The 15923-nt window shown below is 48.4% G+C and overlaps 1 protein-coding gene across 1 annotated transcript in view; it reads right to left on the bottom strand.

Annotated features, from left to right (window-relative positions):
• Positions 1–15690, bottom strand: part of BRWD3 (bromodomain and WD repeat-containing protein) — a 43129-nt gene extending 27439 nt beyond the window's left edge. Inside the window, 16 exon segments of the mRNA XM_074108297.1 lie at positions 942–1095; positions 1659–1870; positions 2801–2968; positions 3272–3502; positions 6210–6362; positions 8012–8080; positions 8197–8235; positions 8319–8514; positions 8837–9057; positions 9177–9392; positions 10349–10518; positions 12660–12864; positions 15084–15143; positions 15272–15301; positions 15378–15436; positions 15521–15690. Of these exon segments, the coding sequence (XP_073964398.1) occupies positions 942–1095; positions 1659–1870; positions 2801–2968; positions 3272–3502; positions 6210–6362; positions 8012–8080; positions 8197–8235; positions 8319–8514; positions 8837–9057; positions 9177–9392; positions 10349–10518; positions 12660–12864; positions 15084–15143; positions 15272–15301; positions 15378–15436; positions 15521–15557 (2220 nt within the window). The 5' untranslated portion in view covers positions 15558–15690.
• Positions 15691–15923: the final 233 nt, after the last annotated feature.

The following is a 15923-nucleotide window of genomic DNA, read 5'->3' as shown; positions in this document are numbered from 1 at the left end:
AAAAACTATGAGATTTGACATTTCGGAGACCTCACGCTACACTAGCGCCTCTAGCGGCGAATTCATACGCGATAGCCCTCATTGCACGATGCACGAATCTCTTGCAGATTTGTCGGTAAATCTTGATATGATATGAAACGAGTGTTTCGTGATTAACGTGCGCGTGTTTTCAAAATGGCTCTATGAAATAGAGCCCTGGTCGAAACTGAGCTGAAGGAAGCTGAATTTTTGATAAAATTCACTTTTATTTTATACGACTAGATGGCAAACGAGCAAGTGGTTCTCCTGATGGTAAGAGATCACCACCGCCCATAGACACTTGCGGTGATTGCAGATGCGCTGCCAACCTAAAGGCCTAAGATGGAATACCTCGAGTGCCAGTAATTTCACCGGCTGTCTTACTCTCCACGCCGAAACACACTAGTGCTAGCACTGCTGCTTTACGACAGGATTAGCGAGCAAGATGGTGGTAGCAATCCGGGCGGACCTTGCACAAGGTCCTACCACCTGTAAATTTAACATTTTTGCATTTCGGCAAAGTATGTTTTACAATCCTAGGCCAATCAAACACGTGACGATGAAATCAAGTCAGAATATTAAGTGAGGATTGTCCAGGCTGAAAAAAAACTTGACGAACCCCTAGGTCCGTTTCTTGAGTCTCAGTCAGCACTCAGTCGGTCGATTCCTCATCGTTTCATAGTTTGATGGCTTTGACGACCGTCTCCTGCACACCGCCTAAACTAGTTGATGTTGGTGTTTGAACGCGGTGTCGTCTAACTTTTATGTTAATTTGTCATTGTTCTTGGGTAAATGACTCTGACGAGTCACCGCCGAGACACCGCCTGACTGAGGTGATGTTGATGTTCGTAGACGGTATTGTCAACTTTTTATCCTTATACTATAATGTTTTATGGAACATGGTTTGTGTCGCGCACACTGACCGGCACCGGCACCGGCGGGGCGCGGGCGCGTGCTTTGGCTTGGGCGCGGGCGCGGGCGCGGCGGCGGCCGGGCTCGGGCGCCGTGCTGATCATGATGGGGCGCCGCCGCATCTCGCGCCGCCACCACGCCAGCTCGAACGCGTTCATCTCCGCGCTGCCGACAGACAACACGTCACAATGTGGCTGACCAAATGAGATTAGTTTCCTTAAAAAATCTTCTATGTATCAAATACTAAATTTGGTGGCCCATGAGGGGAACCATTAAAATTCAATAAATCACGAAACTATCAAAATCGTGTCAGCGTTCCGGCTTCGTCACAAGGCGTAGCGGAGTAAACCACATTTGGACATCGCCGAATATATGATTCTTGAGCTGCATTTAACTAAAATAGTGGCGGTGGTCATGTGCTCGATGACTGTAGTCGCGTTTATACGTTCGTTCTGCTGCCACCAGCAGGTCCAGCCAGTAGGAGTCGCCGCCACCAATTTATTTATCTCCAAACTTGTATCTGTATGTATATCGGTGAAAGCAGGGTAGGTAGCCTGGCACAAATTGATCTGATGAAGGTTGCAGTCTAAGGCACTAGTCCCACCGCTGGCGAGTAAGGTTTTAGTATGAAAACACTCTTTTCACTACCCGCCGGAGGTCGGACCGATGCCTGATAAGTGCCAAATCCAATGGGCAGCAGTGGACGTCCTTCCATCAGTACTACATACTCGTAATGTTGAGGCTCACCCCTGTCGGTCGGCGGCGGCGCGCGCGGCGGGCGGCGCGGGCGGCACGAGCGGGCGGGTGCAGGGCGGCACGTGCGCCAGCTGCCAGCGGCCCGCCGTGTGGCGGACGCCCTCCCCGCGCCACACGCCGCCCCCCGCCCCGCCCCCAGCCCCAGGCCGTTCACCAGCCCCGGCGTGCGCTCCGCCGCTAAAGCCTGCAAACATTCACCATTATTACAATTTTGACGTGTCGCTGACAGCGCCATCTGTTATTCCATTATTAAGATTAAACGGCTTAATATCTTAATAGATTATAAAGTAAGGCCCCTACCGGTATCAGTGCTGGTAATGTAAGATGGTTATGTACGGAAAACAAGGGAATAGCGCTGACCTTTCTTCGAGAAGTTCGTTTAAGGCCGAGTTTAGACTTGCATTACATTGCGAGGCCGCAAAGCCAACGAGTTTGTATTGTAGTGGTCAATCGAGCGCAGTCTCGCCTGCGATATGGTTATTTAGTAATGTAACCAATCATAAACGTGACGCAAATGTCAAAGTTGTCGAACGAACCTCATCATAGCACCAACTATGCACCTAATAGGGATGTTGACGCCACCAATCAACTGACGTACTTTTTATGAGCTGTCAAAACACAATTCTCCCATAGTTTCAATGGCAATAGCGAACTATGACGTCATAAGTCTCTATTTGTTCGCCAACTCAATCAACTAACTATTTATTTGTTTTAAAGCAACAAAAAAACTAATTTTACAGTAAATCTAAAATTAATCAATTTATATATATTTGCATGTATACTTATGTACATAATATGGCAAATAAATGATTATGATTATGATTATGATTAATCTGGTTTTCAGGGCTAAAATAATGCGTTTTTTTACTGGAGTCGTGCCTTCGAATTATTTTTGAATGGCGTCAACATCCCTATTATGCTGTAGGTGTCTATGGGCGGCGATGATCGCTTACCATCAGGTGATCCTCATGCCCGTTTGCCAGCTTTGTGATAAAAAAATACTAGCCTTTTAAAAAAACCGTCACTAAAACTGTTTATGCAGTGCTTTATTAGCTAGCGTGACCAACCATAACCCGACCAAACCCGTATTCCCATTCCCGCACCGAGCACCGACCTCGATCATAATATCGATCCTGTTCCTGGCGGCGTCAGCGGCGGGCACGAGCTGGCTGAGCGCCAGGTTCTCCCGGCCCGGGACTAGCCGCTGGAACTCCGGCGGGTGGGGGGCGCCCTCCACGTCCACCAGGAACGGCGGCGGCATCAGGTGCGGGGGGATCTCCGTCTGAAAACATACCATGCTTTACGAGTACACAGAGACTAAACAAATCAACGTCAAACCACTGCTTGTTAAACCGCTTACTTTATTTTGGTTTTGCGATGTTTATCCCTAACGAAAGTATGTCGAATTCTTAAATGAAGTATCTCAGTTTTAAATCTAGAGGTCTATAAAGGTACTATAATTAACGACAGTGATGTAAGAGAACCTATGGTGTTACTAATTTAACACCAAGTACTCAGAGCCACGGCGGCATGTGGGAGCCTATCGTCAATGCAGCTCAACATCGCGGGTACAAAGGGACGGTACCTGTTCGTCCAGCGCCTGTCCCTGGGCGTCCCTCAGCAGCGGGCGGTAGTCTGTGTGGAAGAAGAGCTCCGTGGGCAGGCGGGCCATGAGCGGCGCGCCGGCCGCCAGCCCCAGCAGCAGCAGGTGGCCGTGCGCGTCGCACGCCGCCAGCTGCCCCGCGCCGCCCCACTTGGCGTCGAAGATGGCGCCCTCGCCCTGCCCCTCGATGCGGTTCAGGAACGACGCCAGCACCTGCCATACAATACACGGACCACATCTGAACCTGAACAGACACTTTACTGTCTGCCTTACTGTCTAACTTGCTGTCAATGAAATACTAAATACCCGACATTTTAACAGGTTGAGGGAATCTAAAGATAGAAAAGCTAAATGACACCGGCCAACAGACGCCCGTCTGTGTGTGGCCTCACCTCCCCCGTGGGCGCGTCCCACACGAACAGCTGTCCGTCGTGTCCCGCGGAGAGCAGCACTCCGGGCAGCAGCGGGTCGCCCCAGCACGTCAGTCTGTGTGTGGCCTCACCTCCCCCGTGGGCGCGTCCCACACGAACAGCTGTCCGTCGTGTCCCGCGGAGAGCAGCACTCCGGGCAGCAGCGGGTCGCCCCAGCACGTCAGTCTGTGTGTGGCCTCACCTCCCCCGTGGGCGCGTCCCACACGAACAGCTGTCCGTCGTGTCCCGCGGAGAGCAGCACTCCGGGCAGCAGCGGGTCGCCCCAGCACGTCCGTCTGTGTGTGGCCTCACCTCCCCCGTGGGCGCGTCCCACACGAACAGCTGTCCGTCGTGTCCCGCGGAGAGCAGCACTCCGGGCAGCAGCGGGTCGCCCCAGCACGTCCGTCTGTGTGTGGCCTCACCTCCCCCGTGGGCGCGTCCCACACGAACAGCTGTCCGTCGTGTCCCGCGGAGAGCAGCACTCCGGGCAGCAGCGGGTCGCCCCAGCACGTCAGTCTGTGTGCGGCCTCACCTCCCCCGTGGGCGCGTCCCACACGAACAGCTACCCGTCGTGTCCCGCGGAGAGCAGCACTCCGGGCAGCAGCGGGTCGCCCCAGCACGTCAGTCTGTGTGCGGCCTCACCTCCCCCGTGGGCGCGTCCCACACGAACAGCTGTCCGTCGTGTCCCGCGGAGAGCAGCACTCCGGGCAGCAGCGGGTCGCCCCAGCACGTCCGTCTGTGTGTGGCCTCACCTCCCCCGTGGGCGCGTCCCACACGAACAGCTGTCCGTCGTGTCCCGCGGAGAGCAGCACTCCGGGCAGCAGCGGGTCGCCCCAGCACGTCCGTCTGTGTGTGGCCTCACCTCCCCCGTGGGCGCGTCCCACACGAACAGCTGTCCGTCGTGTCCCGCGGAGAGCAGCACTCTGGGCAGCAGCGGGTCGCCCCAGCACGTCCGTCTGTGTGTGTCCTCACCTCCCCCGTGGGCGCGTCCCACACGAACAGCTGTCCGTCGTGTCCCGCGGAGAGCAGCACTCCGGGCAGCAGCGGGTCGCCCCAGCACGTCCGTCTGTGTGTGGCCTCACCTCCCCCGTGGGCGCGTCCCACACGAACAGCTGTCCGTCGTGTCCCGCGGAGAGCAGCACTCCGGGCAGCAGCGGGTCGCCCCAGCACGTCCGTCTGTGTGTGGCCTCACCTCCCCCGTGGGCGCGTCCCACACGAACAGCTGTCCGTCGTGTCCCGCGGAGAGCAGCACTCCGGGCAGCAGCGGGTCGCCCCAGCACGTCAGTCTGTGTGCGGCCTCACCTCCCCGTGGGCGCGTCCCACACGAACAGCTGTCCGTCGTGTCCCGCGGAGAGCAGCACTCCGGGCAGCAGCGGGTCGCCCCAGCACGTCCGTCTGTGTGTGGCCTCACCTCCCCCGTGGGCGCGTCCCACACGAACAGCTGTCCGTCGTGTCCCGCGGAGAGCAGCACTCCGGGCAGCAGCGGGTCGCCCCAGCACGTCCGTCTGTGTGTGGCCTCACCTCCCCCGTGGGCGCGTCCCACACGAACAGCTGTCCGTCGTGTCCCGCGGAGAGCAGCACTCCGGGCAGCAGCGGGTCGCCCCAGCACGTCCGTCTGTGTGTGGCCTCACCTCCCCCGTGGGCGCGTCCCACACGAACAGCTGTCCGTCGTGTCCCGCGGAGAGCAGCACTCCGGGCAGCAGCGGGTCGCCCCAGCACGTCCGTCTGTGTGTGGCCTCACCTCCCCCGTGGGCGCGTCCCACACGAACAGCTGTCCGTCGTGTCCCGCGGAGAGCAGCACTCCGGGCAGCAGCGGGTCGCCCCAGCACGTCCGTCTGTGTGTGGCCTCACCTCCCCCGTGGGCGCGTCCCACACGAACAGCTGTCCGTCGTGTCCCGCGGAGAGCAGCACTCCGGGCAGCAGCGGGTCGCCCCAGCACGTCCGTCTGTGTGTGGCCTCACCTCCCCGTGGGCGCGTCCCACACGAACAGCTGTCCGTCGTGTCCCGCGGAGAGCAGCACTCCGGGCAGCAGCGGGTCGCCCCAGCACGTCCGTCTGTGTGTGGCCTCACCTCCCCCGTGGGCGCGTCCCACACGAACAGCTGTCCGTCGTGTCCCGCGGAGAGCAGCACTCCGGGCAGCAGCGGGTCGCCCCAGCACGTCCGTCTGTGTGTGGCCTCACCTCCCCCGTGGGCGCGTCCCACACGAACAGCTGTCCGTCGTGTCCCGCGGAGAGCAGCACTCCGGGCAGCAGCGGGTCGCCCCAGCACGTCCGTCTGTGTGTGGCCTCACCTCCCCCGTGGGCGCGTCCCACACGAACAGCTGTCCGTCGTGTCCCGCGGAGAGCAGCACTCCGGGCAGCAGCGGGTCGCCCCAGCACGTCCGTCTGTGTGTGGCCTCACCTCCCCCGTGGGCGCGTCCCACACGAACAGCTGTCCGTCGTGTCCCGCGGAGAGCAGCACTCCGGGCAGCAGCGGGTCGCCCCAGCACGTCAGTCTGTGTGTGGCCTCACCTCCCCCGTGGGCGCGTCCCACACGAACAGCTGTCCGTCGTGTCCCGCGGAGAGCAGCACTCCGGGCAGCAGCGGGTGCGCCTCCAGCACGTACGCCTCGTCGCGGTGTCCGCGCAGCACGCGCACCAGCGAGCATGTTCGCGAACACCACACCTAAGGGACGAGAGGGGATTATAATTAAAAAAGATGTTATATTATGCATTCGACACTGGTGTTCATGAAATTAATAAGACTAAAAATAATATTGGATTTGTTTTAAATTTTAATTAAGTTCCTTTCGAAAATATGTTTAAACCACACATGCGTAGCGATTATTAGATACAAATTATAATCCATACTAATATTATAAATGCGAAAGTAACTCTGTCTGTCTGTCTGTCTGTCTGTCTGTCTGTTACGCTTTCACGCAAAAACCGCTGAACCGATTTGGATGAAATTTGGTACAGAGATAGAATAGACCATGGGAAAGAACATAGGCTATCTTTTATTGCGAAAAAAAGGCTTTAAGGGGTTGAAATAGGGGGTGAAAGTTTATATGGTGGAAGTTCGTCGCTGTTGGAAATAAAACCATGAAACTTGGCATTTAGGCACTTAATAAGAAATAAGTCGGTATGTGTTTTAGCTTTTTTGAAAATTCGACCTGTGAGGGGATGAAATAGGGGATGAAAGCTCATATGGAAGGTCGTCATTATCGAAGATAAATCGATGTTTCTTTATGAAACTTGGTATTTGGGCACGTGATAAGAGATAAATAATTGTTCGAGCGTTTTTTTTAATTCTTCTTCTTAAAACCGGTTAAAATCGACTCGAACTCGCGCGTCAAGGGTTCCGTGCATAGGTATTTATGAATATCAAGTGTTAGCAGAGCCAAGCTCATAAGCAAAATGTACGCAATGTGGGGTAATTTTACATGGCTTATTAACATAGACAGTCAGACATGAAAAATTATGATTTTCAGATTTTTCTTACTTATTTTGCTATAAAGGGAATAAAATTTGCTATAAGAGCTTCCTTTATACAAAATTTCAAGTTTCTAGGACTGCCGAAAGTACCCTATAACTTTTTTTGAGTTTAGGGTTTTAATTTCAACTCGATAAATACTCCGCACGTTTACGGGATAAAGGGTCTTGACAGACAGACGGACGGACGGACAGCAAAGTCATCCTATAAGAGTTCCATTTTTTTCCTTTTGAGGTACGGAACCCTAAAAAACATTTGTTCCGGCTCTTTTCAAATTTCGACATTTTTCATACTTACTTGAAAATCTGGGGATGAAAGTTCGTAAGTAATTCCAAACAAATTTACTATAAGTATAGAAATATGTGTAGCAATGCTTAGTAAGAATGCCGTCTTAATTATAATCCTACCCTCCTAACTTACAATACAGGACGCAAGATGTCAAGAGCTCACTATGAAGAATTAGTCCTTTTGTGTTGGCAGGGTAGAATACTTATGTTTTACCAAAGAATGGAAGAACAAAAAAAATTAGTTTAGATATAAAGCAATGTATTAAAATAGGTTATTTTCAGTAAACCGTAGAAGTTTCTATGTGCTATTATTGGCAGAATAGGTACCCTAAATAAATTAAATACTTTCCAAAGTTACTATTCCAAGCGGACGAAGTCGCGGGCAAAAGCTAGTATAACATATATTTTCCCCTCGGGAGTTTCACAAGGCACTATGATGGGCTTACTTTTATACCGGTAATGTTAAAGGAATGGTACTTAAAAATAATTATTGTTATTTTTACGTTTTTCTAATATAAAAACGGCATGTTAGTTATTGTAAAAAAGATTCCTCACCCTGATGGTGCAGTCCGAGACTGCCGTGATAACATATGCGTCGCTCAGGTCCCAGCAAACCATCGTCACCTGCACATAAACACAACCATTTTAGGATTTAGGTACAAATGCACAGGTAAATAAACAAAATATGGAAGACTAATAATATTACTATAAATGAACTTTATTTTAAATGATTTAATTACCTTGAGTTTTTTGCCATCGTCTTTAGCTGATGGATCATCCTGCAAATAAAATAATGTATTAATCAAAAACATATGCTAACTGTTCGGCACACACACATTAATACTGCAGCTGTATCGCTCACCGTGAGCGGGTGGCAGTGCAGCAGCTCGTGGCGCCAGGCGGCCGCGTGCAGCGTCCAGACGGCGGCGGCGCCGTCCTTGGAGCCGGACACGAAGCGCAGCCCGCGGTGCGCCCACGCCAGGCTGTCCACGGCCTCCGAGTGCACCGCCGTCTCCAGCACGCGCGCCGGCCCGCCCTCGCTGTCCACCATGTACACCCTGCCACAGAACATGCCCCTCCTTACTTTACTTCTACCCGATCGCACAATCACTATATGACTTTAACAAGGCCTTTGACAGAATTGATCTTGCTATATTTACTTCTCAGCCGCACGCAATGGGTATTTATGGTGACCTACTGTGATGGCTTTCCTCGTGTAGTAATAATAGATCGCAAGCTGATGTCGTTAACGATCACATGTCATGTTGGGTAATCGTTTCTAGTGGCCTACCGCAGGGATCTGTTCTTGGGCCAGAATTGTTTAAGACATATGAGAACAATCTTATATTAACACCGACTGGATCCAGCCGCCCCCCTCACCTGACGTGGTGGTCCTGCGAGCCGGCGGCCAGGAAGGCCCCGCCGGCGGACCAGGCGGCGCAGATCATGTGGCAGGCGCCGGGCCGCATGCGCTCCATGTACTGCACGGGCTGCGACAGGAACTGGCCGCCGGCCGCGCACGCCCAGAACGCGACCGACCCGTCCGTCGACGTCGACGCCAGCCACCGCACGTCGCCGCGCGCCCACCCCGACCAGTGCACCTGCACACACACACACAACGTGAACACCACGGAGGTCTTACCCGGAGTAGGACTAGTTCATGCAAAAGATCCATGAATATATTAAACGTTACAAATTTACAATTTGCTGCCCCCCTCACCGATGTGATGGTCCCGGCGTGCGCGTGCAGCTGCGCGCGCGGCTCCCCGCCGGCCAGGCTCCAGACGCGCACCAGCCGGTCGACGGAGCCGGCGGCCAGCAGCGCGCCGTCCCTCGTGAGGCAGACGTCCGTGATCTCTGCGCCGGCGCCCCGCAGCGTGCACAGCAGCCGCCCGTCCCGCAGGCTCCACACCTTCACCAGCAGGTCGTCCGCGCCCTGCACGCGACACACGACACACAAGATGAGCTGACGGCTGACCGTGCTCGGCAGGACCATTTTAGTTGAGCGCTGCTTTTTAACGTGGAGGTTCAATGATTTTAAGGGGGCAGTGGCACTAGAACACGCAAAGAGAGGAGACAATACTTAGTAAATAAATATGCATACGAAAAGTAAAACCTTCAGGAATAAAATTCAAAGGATATCAATCCTGTTCGGAACAAGAACATCAGCCTGCCATGCTATGTGATTAGGTTGTTCCACAGTAGCCTAGTATCAAACTGCTGTCTCTCGAAGCGAGCGCGAGGTGTTAAAGACCTGTGGCCAGCTTCTGGACAGTAGACACAGTTTCAAAAGACAGTGTTTCAATGGGATCCAACTAGCAGGATTTTGTTAACACGGCATAGGCACTTGTCTCACCGCCAGCGAGGAAACGATCGGCTATCGACTATTTTCTCACTCGGGAAACGAACAAAAGATATAAGATCCAGTGTGAGTAAAAGAGACACATACATATATTAATAGTTAATCGCTGGCTGTTCACACTGTCGGCGAGAACTCGCTCTTACATCTTTTGTCGCAACGACAAGAGCTATAAAACTCGCTGAGCTATAATACTCGCTCAGCGATGTCAGCTTGGCGACCGCCCCGCACGAGCGAGTCGAGTGGTGCGAGTAATCGCCCGTCGCACGCGAACACTCGCTTACAGCCGAGCGACAAAACTACACTCGCTTCTCGCTGCTCACCCACTCGTTTCTAGTTACTCGCTCTACTCGCTTCTCGCTCATCGTCGGCGGTGGGACAAGTGCCATAGGACCATCATAATCATAACGCATGGAAATGTTTCAAGCCAACGTCCCTGTTGAAAGACAAAAGACCGTCGTTCGTCATCAGAGGCTGCTGAGTCAGCAGACAGCCCAGTGCGGGATGGGAGGGTTCGGTGGTGGACTCGTTACCGTGACGACGACGCGGCCCGCGCAGTCCACGGCGAGGCAGTAGACGGCCGAGAGGTGTCCGAGCGTGCGGCGCTGCAGCCGCAGCCCGGCCAGCATCCGCGGCGGCAGCAGCGCCGCCGGCCCCTGTGCTCCGGTCACGCCGCCCAGCTCGCGGGACACCAGCCGACGCGCTGCCCACACGCAAACGAACCTCATTCATTACGCGGCTTACATGTACACACACACGGACGGCCGAACAAACTGAATCCTGTGTACCAGGGTGGAATCTTTGTGCTACTAGTATCATCTTGACCTCCCATACTTTTGTTAAGGAAATCAGTGAAATTGATAACTAAAAAGTTCCTACCCTGGAACATGAATCGGTTTGTTCGAATGTATGTTGTACTCGTACAGAGACGCGGTCTATAGCGGCTATCGATAAACTAACGATGTTGTATTGTCGACTAAATAATGTCTGTACCAACCTAGCATTCATTGTTCTCTGTACTACATTAACGACTCATCATTTACTAGTAAAGGTGACAAATATGTTGAACACTAACGACCAATGAATCTGTCACCTCCCAGGATAACAGGATCAAAGGAATTTGGGCACAAATTTGTGCCTCTGGGAGAGGACAGGTTAAAGCTCCCTCCAGTACACCAGGTCCACCACGGACGGCTACCCACCCAAGCATTGTAATGAGGGCTATCGTTTTTTGTCTCACTAGATGGCGCACTGTTGCGTGAGGTTTTTAAGTATGGCTTTCAAAGTCTGTTATTACGGGCGTGAAAACAAAGTTTAGATTAAAATCATATTTAATACACCTTAAAACCGTACCATAAAAATATCGAGCATGCCACAGTGTTGCATAGTCCCCGTTTTGTTCGGAAAAAAGGGAGGACAAAGGTTTCCGAAACACAAAAATGTCTCAAAACACAGACATTCATTGCCCCGGAACGCATATTTGCCATAATTAATTTCAGATATTGCAAAATCTTCACAAAATTATTCTAATTAAAAATAAACCCGCGTAGCTCACTCAAAAACTATGATATTTGACATTTCGGAAACCTCACGCTACACTAGCGCCTCTAGTGGCGAATTCATTCGCGATAGCCCTCATTGATATTGATAACAGCAACAATTGACAAGATTTCATATTTCTAAGACTATAATTTGATTTGTTCTCTGTATTCTGTTTGGAAAGAGTGTTCAAGTGATAGGGCTGCTTTTCGCTTGTTGGGATTTTAACTAAGACAACGTGTGCTCGGTATGATTCTTTATTAGCAACTAAAATAATAATAAAAAAACATTTCTTCAAGCGGACTGTACGTATTGCACTACCGGTAGGTATATGATTCTTTATTAACAACTAAAATAATAATAAAAAAACATTTCTTCAAGCGGACTGTACGTATTGCACTACCGGTAGGCATATGATTCTTTATTAACAACTAAAATAATAATAAAAAAACATTTCTTCAAGCGGACTGTACGTACTGCACTACTGGTAGGCATGTATGTATAGCCCTCGACACATAACGTGTAGTTTTAACTAAACAAAGAGAAAGACGCCGATATTTTTAAAATTTCGCTACGATTATTAATATATATCATTTATTACACATTTTTTAAGATGTACTTATTTTAAAAGGGCATAACTCTAAAACTACCACACAATAGATTAATTACTTTTGTCTAGTCTCTATTAAAAAAAAAGATCACGTAAATTAATGACTAACCCCCTTATTCATAAACGACAATCAAACCTATTTTAGTTAAAATGCCGCTAAAATTCGTTTGTCCTTATCTGTCACTTCGACATTTGTATTTGTTAGAAAGGGACAAAGCATTTGTTAGTTAACATAGGCTTGTTAAGTTTTATGAATAAGGGGGTTAGACATTGTCAAAATTATGACAGCTCAAAGGAAACATATCTATTCTATGGTAGTGTTGGCAAATTCAGATATATTAAATTTTTTGTATATTTTTAAATATGTAGAAATAAATTATAATAAATATTTTCCCATGCTCAGGAGGCAAAACTCTTTCGATTCCTGTAGTAATTTACAGCTGTTAAAGAAACTAAATCTTGTCAATTTGCGAAAAGTTTGTGATCATTTAATCAAGGACATTCTTTCTGTGTTTAGACTGTTGATTTTCCGTTCATACGGAGTGGGAATTAATGAAAATGGTCAACATCATTGTGTCGGTTCACTAATGAATTCATGGATCACCATGATATCACCTTTACTGCCAAATGTTGATGGTTAACATAATGTAAGCTTTCCAAAGGTTCTAAAGGGTTAAACAAAGAGCAAAACTCACCGAGCGTGTGATCCTTCTTGAAGAAGGAGTACTTAGGTCGCTCCTGTACGAGCGAGTCTCCGAGCAGCGAGTGGCGCACGCGCAACGCGGAGGCGGCGGCGGAAGCGGAGGCGGAGGCGGGGGCGGGCAGCGCGGGCGACAGCCGCAGCGCGCGCTCGCACACGGCTGCCAGCCGGCTCCACGGCAGGTCTCTGTACTGCGCCGCCTGAAAAGATCAAATCAAGTTAATTTCTCCAAGACACTAGTGGCCTAACTCAGAGAAACAGTAGCGTCTTTCGTGTGGTCGTCGTGCCAGCGTCGACGCGACGCCCAGCACTGGCGATCATTTAGAAGATTTAAAATAATATTGCGCAGTAAATTTTAAGTTTTACAATACAATACAATACAATTACTCTTTATTTGTTTTTGTTTACTTTATTGTTTCTTTCAAAGATTAACCTTGAATCCTAAGAGCATAAAATGTGTAAGCTATTAGTGGAAGCTGTTTTGGCTAATGTATAATTTAAGAAATGATATTTCAACTGTAATAAACTGTGCTGTATGTTTCCCAAAACAATAAAAAAAAATAAAAAAACGTTTGTTCGTTTTTAGTGCACCTTGTTACCACGGTAATGTCTCCTAAGTTACTTATTAAAAGTATGATTTTATGGGGTACAAATCCACTAAAAGTTAGGAATTGTGGCTGTTTTAAAGGCAATTCCTTCATGGCTCATCTCCTCAGCATGCTTATATTAATAGTGCCACAAGAGCTGCAGTCAATGGTTATTGATTAAGTACACACACAGCTACAAAAATAATTGATTGCACAATAGTAGAATGAAAGAAATGAATGAGTAAATGTCAAAACCCTGCTGTCATTACACAACGTGTTGCAGCTGCGTGTGTAATCTTTCACTTCAACTCTCACCTATATCTAATATAAATAAAATAGTTTTTCACTTGTCATGCTCGTAAAGTTCTTGTTTATGCTGTATCTAGGCGACATAAAATGACTTTTTATGTTCTAGTGCATAAAATAAAATGTTTGTCTAAGACCAACTTAAGACCAAGGTAATCAGGTGTCAACAGCCACAAACAAAAAAGTTTGTACATATTTTTTAAATAATTTTTAATTTCTATAAAGCTAAAAATCAATCAAACCAATTGAGTAAAATTAAAAAAAAAGAATTATAATAATGCATAAAAATAAAAGGTACATAGAAAGTGAATTATTGTTTCCACTGTTGCTATTTCATTTCCTCGCAATCTAAGTGAAAATCAGAGTGTAAAACTCAAGCATTAAACCCATTTTCCCCTTGACGTGTCTATCCACTCTCGCCGTACCAGCTCGGGTGGCTATATGAATGTCTTGGGTAAAATGGCTTGTTTTATGCTCTTGTTGTACAATCTACTATTGATAACAACTGAATGGCCAAAGTCGCGTAGTCATTATTAAACAACCATCAACATAATTTGAAATTTAAAAGATAAAGATAAAATAATTTAAAAGATAAAATATTTTATTCGCTTAAACATGAGCATAAGTTAAATACAGTTAACAATTACAAATTGTACAAATCATAATAAATCTTGCACTCGCAGCAAATGCTGAGTCCGCTCCTTTTGCCACAAAAAACTGTTTTACTGATTAGATTTAGTTTATGTTTTCTTTTTCAACTGTTTATTATTTATTTTTTGTGGCAATAAATGATTTCTTTCTTTAAATCCATAAGTACTAATATTATAAATGCGAAAGTGTGTGTTTGTATGTTTGTTCGTCTTACACGTCGAAACGGAGCGACGGATTGACGTGATTTTTGGCATTGAGATAGTTTATGGGCCAGAGACTGACATAGCTACTTTTTATCCTGGAAAAATGCACAATTACCGAGGAAACAGCGCGCGATAACCGAATTCCACGCGGACGAGGCCGCGGGCAAAAGCTAGTAATATAAATCAAACTCGTACTTAACTATCACGTGTCAATTTACGTAACTTTTATTGAATGTTGCGATGTTTCGAATAATGCCGCCATTGCTACGTCAGCCATTATTAGCGCAGTTCGACTGCGTCCGCCACGCGTTCGCCAATCGCGAGGCGGCCCGAAAGCAATCGACCGCGCGAACGAGACAGCACACGCGCGCCCATAAACAGACCGCGAGAACGAATGAGACGGCAACAGACACCTCTACGCCAGCATCCGTCCTTGTGATGCATGATATTACGCGATTTTTGCAAATTGCATAAAAACATTTTATTTCTCACTAAAACCCCCTTAAAACATTTTTCACGATTTTCTACCACATTTTCACGATCACTTTGATGCATCACATGATTTAAGTTTTTTCGTCGATTTCGAGCATTTCGCGTATTTTAGATTGCACATCTCGATATAAAAAACGTAAATAAACGTGAAAATTCACGAAAAAACCTCATGAAACTCACCAATTCATTGTAAGACTGGGCGTGCTCGGCCCCCTCCCAGTCCAGGCGCCGCGGCAGGACCTGTCGACAACCGCATATATAAAAAGTTTTCAGGAAACTTTCAGGCGTTTGACAGCCTCAACCACGTGCGTTTGCTTTCAAAACAATAATAAGCTCTAAACCCGGCACTAGGAAAAGCTCAGACTCACCTCTACTCTCTCGAGTTCTTTTAACAACGTCTGTAAAGAAAAAGGTCCCGATTAGTCATTTTCCCGACACACGATTATATTTCACATCAATTTTCACCTGATTTACCTTTGCAGTTTCCGTCAGGGGTCCACCCGAAAGAAATTTCGCTATCAGAAAGTAGAGTTCTGAAACCGGGAAAGGTAACATTACAGATCTCGTATGTCACTTGATCATAACTTGCAGCTCGGTTTTTGAAGCACTGCACTCACCGGGAACGACCCTAGGGTCCTCGTTAGGCTCCTCCATTATTCTAGTATTTATTACAAGGGTAAAAAAGCCACCAACACATCACAAACACTCAAAAAATCGAGCAAACATTTCACTTTCAGCTTTACATTGTTGACGAACGATAGTTCAACCTTTTGTAAAGTAAAATGGCGTTCACTCGGCTGATAAAACAGGCAAATATCGTCTACAAGTAGAACTCACCTCACCTGTCGTCGTCGTTCTCAATTTTATGCAAAGATGGCGCTACTTTGGACTATTAATTATATGCTTATATGTTTTATTCAATTCTTGAATTTTTAAGGATTTTTATAGGAGAATAAAAAAGAGATTGATTAACTTACTAAAGATTTATTTCTTTGTTTAACTATAAATACAAATATTTTT

This window comes from Choristoneura fumiferana, chromosome 26 (genome assembly GCF_025370935.1).
Source record: "Choristoneura fumiferana chromosome 26, NRCan_CFum_1, whole genome shotgun sequence".
In the NCBI taxonomy this organism is placed as follows: domain Eukaryota; kingdom Metazoa; phylum Arthropoda; class Insecta; order Lepidoptera; family Tortricidae; genus Choristoneura; species Choristoneura fumiferana.
The sequence above is the reverse complement of the archived record's forward strand: the minus strand, read 5'-3'. Positions and strand labels throughout refer to the sequence as shown.